Source organism: Trypanosoma rangeli, assembly GCF_003719475.1.
Source record: "Trypanosoma rangeli strain AM80 chromosome Unknown Tra_15.4_contig_00148, whole genome shotgun sequence".
Taxonomy (NCBI): Eukaryota; Euglenozoa; class Kinetoplastea; order Trypanosomatida; family Trypanosomatidae; genus Trypanosoma; species Trypanosoma rangeli.
Window position 1 is genome coordinate 36,491 of NW_021705887.1, and position 8,153 is coordinate 44,643.

The 8,153-nt window shown below is 49.3% G+C and overlaps 3 protein-coding genes across 3 annotated transcripts, besides 11 other annotated features; all 3 read right to left on the reverse strand.

The window, feature by feature from the left end:
- Positions 1-17: 17 nt before the first annotated feature.
- On the reverse strand, positions 18-2,549 carry TraAM80_04857 (putative kinesin; the record flags this gene model as incomplete). The annotated part of the gene is made up of 1 exon (XM_029381765.1): positions 18-2,549. One exon carries the CDS (start codon positions 2,547-2,549, stop codon positions 18-20), a length of 2,532 nt encoding a protein of 843 aa, XP_029238501.1.
- A 206-nt stretch (positions 2,550-2,755) lies between these two features.
- Positions 2,756-2,788: a microsatellite.
- Positions 2,789-2,944: 156 nt separating this feature from the next.
- Positions 2,945-2,963: a microsatellite.
- A 244-nt stretch (positions 2,964-3,207) lies between these two features.
- Positions 3,208-3,233: a microsatellite.
- A 627-nt stretch (positions 3,234-3,860) lies between these two features.
- Positions 3,861-3,889: a microsatellite.
- A 100-nt stretch (positions 3,890-3,989) lies between these two features.
- Positions 3,990-4,009: a microsatellite.
- Positions 4,010-4,011: 2 nt separating this feature from the next.
- Positions 4,012-4,062: a sequence feature (A-rich).
- A 173-nt stretch (positions 4,063-4,235) lies between these two features.
- Positions 4,236-4,261: a microsatellite.
- Positions 4,262-4,471: 210 nt separating this feature from the next.
- Positions 4,472-4,495: a microsatellite.
- A 182-nt stretch (positions 4,496-4,677) lies between these two features.
- Positions 4,678-4,720: a microsatellite.
- A 39-nt stretch (positions 4,721-4,759) lies between these two features.
- On the reverse strand, positions 4,760-6,565 carry TraAM80_04858 (uncharacterized protein; the record flags this gene model as incomplete). Its single annotated transcript, XM_029381766.1, has 1 exon — positions 4,760-6,565. One exon carries the CDS (start codon positions 6,563-6,565, stop codon positions 4,760-4,762), a length of 1,806 nt encoding a protein of 601 aa, XP_029238502.1.
- Positions 6,566-6,582: 17 nt separating this feature from the next.
- Positions 6,583-6,611: a sequence feature (A-rich).
- Positions 6,612-7,061: 450 nt separating this feature from the next.
- Positions 7,062-7,092: a sequence feature (A-rich).
- Positions 7,093-7,123: 31 nt separating this feature from the next.
- TraAM80_04859 (zinc finger family protein) lies at positions 7,124-7,681 on the reverse strand (the record flags this gene model as incomplete). The annotated part of the gene is made up of 1 exon (XM_029381767.1): positions 7,124-7,681. The coding sequence occupies one exon, from the start codon at positions 7,679-7,681 to the stop codon at positions 7,124-7,126; it is 558 nt and encodes a 185-aa protein (XP_029238503.1).
- Between the last annotated feature and the right edge of the window lie 472 nt (positions 7,682-8,153).

The following is an 8,153-nucleotide window of genomic DNA, read 5'->3' on the forward strand; positions in this document are numbered from 1 at the left end:
TAAAAATCCCCCCAGACTCAGCAACGGCGAGAACGACTACGCGACTTCCCCTCAAAAGAAGGGCTTATGGGAGAAACCGACATACGCCATAGCGCGCGTTCAGCATTCGGTCGGAGAGGGACTTTTTCCATACGTCTCCGAGCAGCAATCCCAACAACTGCCTCGCATTTTTTTTCATCATCACTCCGCATGCACATCTCTTCCAGGGTCATGTTTTCATCCGGTGTAGTATGCGATTGTGTACGGCGGCATCGGCGTAAACTCGAGCGAGTAGCAACAGGTGCAGGAGAATTTGTGTTATGAGGAACAGTGGCATTAGTAGTTGCATCGGCCTTTCGTTGCCGACCATGTGCGTGCTGCATCAGTTTGCTTCGAACATCCCGTAAGAGACCTAACGCCCTACGGACTCCATCCGTGAGCTGCTCATTGTCCGGTGACACACTTTTTTCGGGGACCACGTACTGTTGCACCCCGGGACTCTCATCCGCTATGGGGAAGATAGTACGGGCGGTGCGCGGGGTTGGGCTACGTTGTTGTACTGGACTCGCGTAGCAACCAGTGCCCTCACGGGTATTTCCAGGAGGCGTGTCTGCCACTAACATATCTGTTCCTTGTGAAGGCGGGGAGTTTCGGTGACGCGCGGTGGGTCGACTTGTGGGCGGCGTACGCGAACGCGGTGGTTTTAACGAGTCCCGAAGACGACGTGTACTCTCACAACGAGCCACGTGAACAGCACGTGACATCAACATTTTTGCTTCTCCCTCTAGTTCTTGTATACGATGATCCAAGTCTGCATCCGTTACATCTGCACCCATGACAACATCATTGGGGCGTGGCTGCGGTGAGAGCGACGCGGCGGGAGAACTCGCACACATTGAGGAGTTTTCCTCCGCCTTCCGCCGCATTTCCGGTAGGTCATCTTTAATCATGTTATGCGCTACAGTAAGATCTGCCAATTCTCGCTGTGAATGCTGCAGTTGCTGCTTTAGTTGCTGTAGTGCTGCATGTTTATCGGTCACAGAGGGAGTGACGGGGCCAAGTGACACAATCATGGGAACACAGCGTGCGGTAATACGCTCCATGCAAACAGCCCACTCATATTGTAATCGAGATCGCCCGGATCGTTCTGATGAGAAAAGCAGTTCTAACGGTGTCACGCAGCGCTGTCTGGTCTCGTAAAGCTGGTATTCCCATCCCGCCAGCTCAGTATCCACTTCAGCGTCCCTCTCCTTCAATTCAGCCTCCATTCGGGCAATTTTGCCCTTTCTGGCCTCTACTTCCCCCTCCGCCTCGCGCTGCCGCTTTCGTTCATGTTCCTCAATCTCCTTGCTTTGCAGGCGCTGGCGTGTGAGTTCGTGAAGTTGGTTATATAATCGTCCTACCTGATCCACTGCTAGGGCATGGTCATGTGCAATGAGAAGACGCTGGGCATTTGCCATTGCATGCAATGAATCCGATACCTGGCCATCAAAGTGTGTCACGATGGATGACAGGGTGTTGCTGGTGTACATGAAAGCATCTCTAATTCCACGCTGATAAAATGCATCACACAATTCGCGAAAACCGTGAACCAGCTCTTTTGCACCCGAGTCGTATTGATGTGTAAAAAGTGGAGGCATATTAAGCACCATCACAGGATCGTTCTTGATCTTCATGGCACGTTGCGTAAATCGCAAGCTTGAGACGGTTTGCTCAAAGTTTTCATGAGAGGGATTGATACAGCAAAGAATAAACGTCATACCAGACCCACCAATGCAGCTGCGCAAAATGCGAGTGAGTTTTGCGTCACGGTAGGGCACATAGGGCCTTTTTTCCACAATGGCGTCCACCACATTGCCTAGGGTCAACAAACTTTTATTGATAAATCCACCCTCCCGCAGCGACAAGCCATCTGTATTCGCACGAGACGCAGACTCCGAACCGGCAAGATCCACCAGATTTATTGTGCTCACCTGCCTGTAGGCCCTGTGAATTTCAAAGGTAAGAATCATGTGTGAACGACTGCTGTGGTCATTGAGGTTTGTCACACCGTACTTGCGATTTCGTTCCGCGACATTCTGAAGTTTCACAAAGTCCTCCATTGTCTCAATGGGCAACGATTTTTTGTCAAAGTACACACCGCCATCGGGGGCGTCGTGCAGCCCAAGTTCTCCGCGTTGTGGCTCAAGAAGATCCTTCACTGACTCATTGTAAATTTCTGTGAAGTATATGACGATCTGTGTACCAGGATAGTTCATGCGAAGATCCAACAACAGCTTTGCCGTGCGGGGGACGATGCCTGGATCTATCTTGCTACCATTCATGCTGTATGTCTTACCACTGCCAGTCTGCCCATATGCCATCACAGTCACATTTTTCCCGTCGAACCCGGCGTGCACAAGAGCCTCAATGCCTTGAAATATTGTCTGGTTTGAGGTGCCGATGTGGTGCACTTTGTTGTACACATACCGTGTGTTAGGGCTGTGTGTGCTGTACAGTACCGTCTCCGCAGAGGACCAAACACCGTTGGACACATTGGGCCGAATACGCACGTGAACGTCTATACTCATTTTACAACTCTTCCTGTTGTGTAACTGTTGCCCTCTTTCTTCCTTCACCGCCTTTCGCCTTTCTCTTGTTGGCGTCTCTATGGGAGAGTTGTGCTGTGTGACTCGTTGCCCAGCTGCTGCCCACACACAGCAAAAAATAATATAAACAACTCAAGCAAAGAGGATGAAAAAGCAAGGGATAAGGCATTTAAAAAACAACTACTACTACACACCCACTAACCCACCACACGCACACACACGTCCCACCACCATCACTACCAGAAGCAAAAAAAAAAAGCAACAACAACAAAGGCATCAGCACATGTCGTCTTCACACAGCCAATACATACTCAGCAAGCGGGGGATAAGAACACAAATAAGTGCACCCACCAAAACGGAAAAATCAGCAAATAGGTTATTATATATATATATATAAGGTCGCCTGAGCGAACAGCAAAACATCAGGTCAAATAGGAGAAAAAGGTGTGCGTGTGCGAACGGGGGGGGGGAGTAACTCACCCTGCCTCACACCCCCCACCGCGTGTCTTTCAGTGTAGTGTGCGGGCCTCTGTTGTCATCCCTGTTACTACCGTTGCTTGTCCGCCATGGCGAAGCAAACCACATTCTTCTTGTCCTCCCTTCATGCTCATAATTAATGACTCAGTTGAATATTCAACTCATATATATATATATATATATATATATGTTCGTAGCTTGCCGCTGCCTCTTTTTTTTCTTTTTTACCTTGCACAGTGTTATGTTGGTTCTCTTATCCACACAGCAACACCTCCCTTCTCTTACGGTGATGATAAGAATGCCTATCCGCACATTTATGTTCGCATGGATGCTCATTTCCCTCACCACCCCATTCTCTCCCCCCTGTACGGCTGCGACCAGCTAGTAAGCGCCCCGCAGTGTAGGAAAGAAAAAATCAATTACACGCCCGCACACGCAGAAGCGCAACACTTCCTTAATATAACATTATCTTACTTCTTCCCCCTCGTCTCCTCTTCCCCCTCCCACGGCCTTCGCCGGCTCCAGCACGACAAGGCAACGTTGATTTGGTGTGAGGGAAAAAACACATAAAAACAAAAATAAGAGCGTCACAAGAATTGATGCATCGCACGAAGGGTAGTGAAAAAAAAAAAAAAACGGCAAAGGAAACGGGCAAGCGTGCACAAATACAAAAAAAAAAAAAAAGAGTGCACCCACATAGTAAGCACAGGGCTATGATATGCATGCATGCTGGTAGAGAAGTGTGTAGGAACCGGAGAAAAATGTGGACAGCGAGGGAGCTGCAATAAACAAATCTCCCTCATTGAGCATGTATTTTGTGTGTGTTTATGTTTGTGTGCGTGTGTATCTGGGGAGAGAGGGGTGAAGTTTCCTTGTTGTCTCTCTTATTTCAACCCACTTGTTGTTGTTGTTTTTTAACGTAGACGATCCAGGAGACATTGTTCGTTTTTTTTTTTTTTTTTTTTACAAAAGGGTGAAAGGGGAAAGGAAAAAGAGTAAAAATAGAAATAAAAAAAGACATCAACTCCCTTTTTTTTTTCAGTTTGCCTACACGGCAAATTCATCACTTATTTCATCTTTATTATTGTTAGGATAAATACTTCATTGTCCGTTTCAGATTCTTTTTTTTTTTGCCCGGACGGCGGTAATTGTGGCGGCGGCGGGTACGTATGCTTCTTTGTGTTTGTTTGTTGTGCGTGTGCGTGTGCGTGTGCGTGCGTCATGCGCACACATTCCAGTTACCACAATGTGCCTTCACCACATGTGTAAAAGCACACGGCACATACCTTCTTGATTATCCCCACTCACACGCACCTTGCCTCTCCCATGCAAGGGATGCACCCCTGCATGTCTCCTCTTCCTCATTATGTTCTGTTTGCAGAAAGAGACTGACACAGATATATGCGTATATCAAGCAGGGGCAAGGTAAAAACAACAACAACATCAGCAACTGCTCTGGTTCAATTACTTGCTCTCACACTGTCCTCTGCGCAGCACCGCTTGTTACTTTTGCAGATGTACCCGTTTTGTCTTTTTGTGTGTGTTTATTCCTCAGTTCCTCATTTGAATTACTAATCTCCTCAATGCTCGTCATTCTTTGATTACCTTTGTCGCCATTGTTGGAGATGTCTCAGTTGATGTTGTTGTTGTCGCTGTTGTTTTTTTTTTCTTTGTTGGAGGAACTTTACATTTATTTACTTTATTCCTTTCCCACCTTACCGCAGCGGCGGCGGTGGCGGGGGAGGCATCGGCTGGTACATTGGCAGTGCTGGCGACTGCATCGGCACCGGTGCCGATGGAATATTCGGTGCAGTAATGACCGGCACAACCTGAAGTTGAATGCTCGCCCCCGGTGGCAGTTGATACGTCTGATTGCCAATAATGACGCTCTGCATGTAGGGTGGTGGTGGTGGTGCTACTGGCTGCGAACTTGCTTGCTGCCACGCCGCCGGTGTCGACTGTGCAGGATCCCACATGACTGGAAATGGTGGTGGTGGTGGCGCCATCGAGCCGGGAACCGTCGTTTTTGGCACACCACGACCGCCGTCCTTTCGCCTGATTGCAAGCGGTCGTGCAGGACCTGCAGCCTTGTCACGGGCCGCCAATAGTGCAACAACCGCACGCTGCGAGGATGTGAAGTACACTCCGCGCGCGTCGCACACCACGCGCCTATTCCACGACAACACTTTAGACACCTCCTGCTCCTCCACCCGCACAAGAACACAGCCCGCCCTAGCCCCGGATTGGGAATCCACATAATGCGAGACATTGGAAGGATGAACTGGAACACCCATCAATGAAAAAACCCATGCCACAAACTCTTGATCCGTCTCGGCCGAGAAACCTCCAACAAAGATGGAAACGGCCCGTTGCAATGTGGCAGAGGTTGAGGGGAGTAGCTTACTTGCCCCCTCAGTTCCCGGATACAGGTGGTAAATAGGTTCTTTGGAAGGCGTTAAAAGCCTTGTTCTGCCTGCTTGATCACTATCACCACCAGTTACAGGTTTTGGACCTAAAGGAACAGATAAACTGCTTCTCACTGACGAGGCGTTACTACACGACGGCAAAGACGTTGCCCCCGAAGGTGTGCCTAACGGCACTAAATCATACGGCGATGGGGGGCACGGCACCACATGTTCCTGTTGCAGTGAGGTACTTGCGTTACTACGTGTTCCATGGTGGCCTGCATTACCGTAAGCCCGCTCTATAATGACTGGGTGCGTCGGCCCTCGCGCACGCCCTTCTGTAACATCCAGAATGGATTTGGAAGCAATAAGCTCCGCCATACGTTCTGCTGAAGGCGCCACATAAACACCCTTTTCTGCGCAAAAAAGACGCTGATTCATGGCTAATAGTAACTCCACCTCTTCTTCACTAGACACAAACACCGAAGCGCATCCAGTTGGCGATCCACTCCTTCCTCCTTTTGCTTTTCGATGCACAAGAATTGAACTAGACGGCAGTCGCACCCCGCATGCAACCTCAAAAATCCAGCCAATCATATGTCTACCTACATGAACCACCTCAAAGCGCAATCCTCCAATAAACATTTTGGTACCATGATGATGACTTGAGGAGATACCAGGCTCAGCCACCTGTTCATCCGTCAGACCCCGCCTGGGAGGGTGCGTCTTAAAGTACTCCGGTGTTGGGTACGGGTAGAACTCTGTGTCAAGTAATACCATGTTATCTATTCCCTGCATCAGCATTCCCAAGTATGCCTCATCGTCGGCATTTAAACATGACTCCTGTTCGTCACCCGCCCCAGCAGCAGAATTCCAAGACCCTTCTTCCCTGTCTTGTGCGATACCTTTCTTCCTCCGCCCAGCGTCCTCCAGTTGGGACTTGCCCTCTCGCGCCTCAAACTCCAGCACGGGGCCCGATTCAAAAAATTGCTTCATTCGGCTCTCAAAAGCGCGTGTGGCGCACGACTCGGAGCTCGCCAAGCTACCCCCGCTGGAGGAGTAGTCCTCCGAGTCCACAGAGGAGTGTGCGCAGCTCCCGGTGTCCCGAAATAACATCGCTGCACAGAGAAGGGAAATAAAAGAAAAAAATAATAAAACAAAACTACGAAGTCTGCACCCAACTCTTCCTTTCTGCCAAAGGCAAAAGTAATATAATCGATGTGTACGCACACTTCTGTACTACCCCTCTTTTCCCTTCCTAACTGATTTTGCAGAGATGAATACCTTCTGTGAAAGTTAAAATTCTCAACAGCACCTGCGTGGCCCCCTAATGCACTCCTACAAAAGAAGAAAACGGGCAATGCAAAATAAAAACAAAAAAGATGAACAGGGAAGGGACAACGTACACGGCACAGCCGATAAGTGTGGATGTCTTTGTATGTATCAGGTGCCCGGTTCCTTCCGCGGTACTGCTGTCACCGCCCCTTCTCTAGTGTTCTCTCCGTGCAAGTCCAGTAGCGCCACAGCAAGTAGCTCCTGAGACCAACCACAAACTACACAATAAAAAAAAAAGCATTAATGTTTGTTTTTCCTGTTCACCGCTATGCAAGAGAAAACAAAAACAAAAAGCATACAAAAAAGAAGTTAATGTATCGGATTTGCCACTCCGTCAATTTACTTAACCCACGGTCTTAGACGCATCTCTGCGGCATTCACCACGCCCAAGACATTGTCGCAGAATTCCTTAAACTCTGGGTTATTCGCCATGGCTGCCTCCAACGCATCAATCCGTGAACGGCTTGAGTCAATGACTCGCAGCAGCCGTTGCAGCTCACTGCTCCGCAGCTTGTTTCGAATGTTTGTATTGTGCGCCAACTCCGACAGGTGTGCCTCGCCAAGAACTACTAGCTCACCATCCGCGTCTCTCTCACCCTCAATGAAACTCACTTCACTCTCACGTTCTCGCTTTGAGTGCGCCTCGTGGCACGCCACAGATGTGTTTTGCTTGTCGCTGCTATGAGTCTGCAGTTCCTTCGACTCCTCCTCCTTCGCAGATGTCCCTAATTCTTTCTCTCTCGCATTTTCCACCGTCGATGGTAGTAACTTCTCAGAGTGTTGAGGCGGTTCTGAGTCTCGATGGGCCTTGTAGCACGCGGAGCAGCAGTAGGCGACACCACAGAGTCGACAGCGGTAACGAGATGACTCCTTCTCGCACACAGCACAGCGAGCCATGGCTCACACACTCCTAAACCCGATACATGTGAGGTCAAACGGAAAAAAAAGACAACAAAGTACCCGTCCAAGCTTCAATTTAACCTAAATATACGCATATGAAAAAAAAAGTTATTTAATTGGTATCTCCACGCTTTCCGCAAAAAACATCAACGACTTCATTCGAGTAGCCGATAGCTACTCCGAAGCAGTCTCTCACCACTCATGCTCACCACAACACGGACAAAATGGAAGATGGAAGTATTGCAGACGTCTTTTAACCCACCCCCCATGCAGGCTCCAAGTGCTTTACGCCATGCCCCCTCAGACTCCGTCCACGGAATTGCCTTCCGACAGCCGATATTCCCGCACATCGTGCACCCGCGGCTCACCCAAAACACTGTCAACGGCATTCGCCATCGTCGCCACCAAAGCGCCAGACTGCGTGGTTCCCTCACACACCACGTGCATGCTTATCGCGCTCTCAACGAAA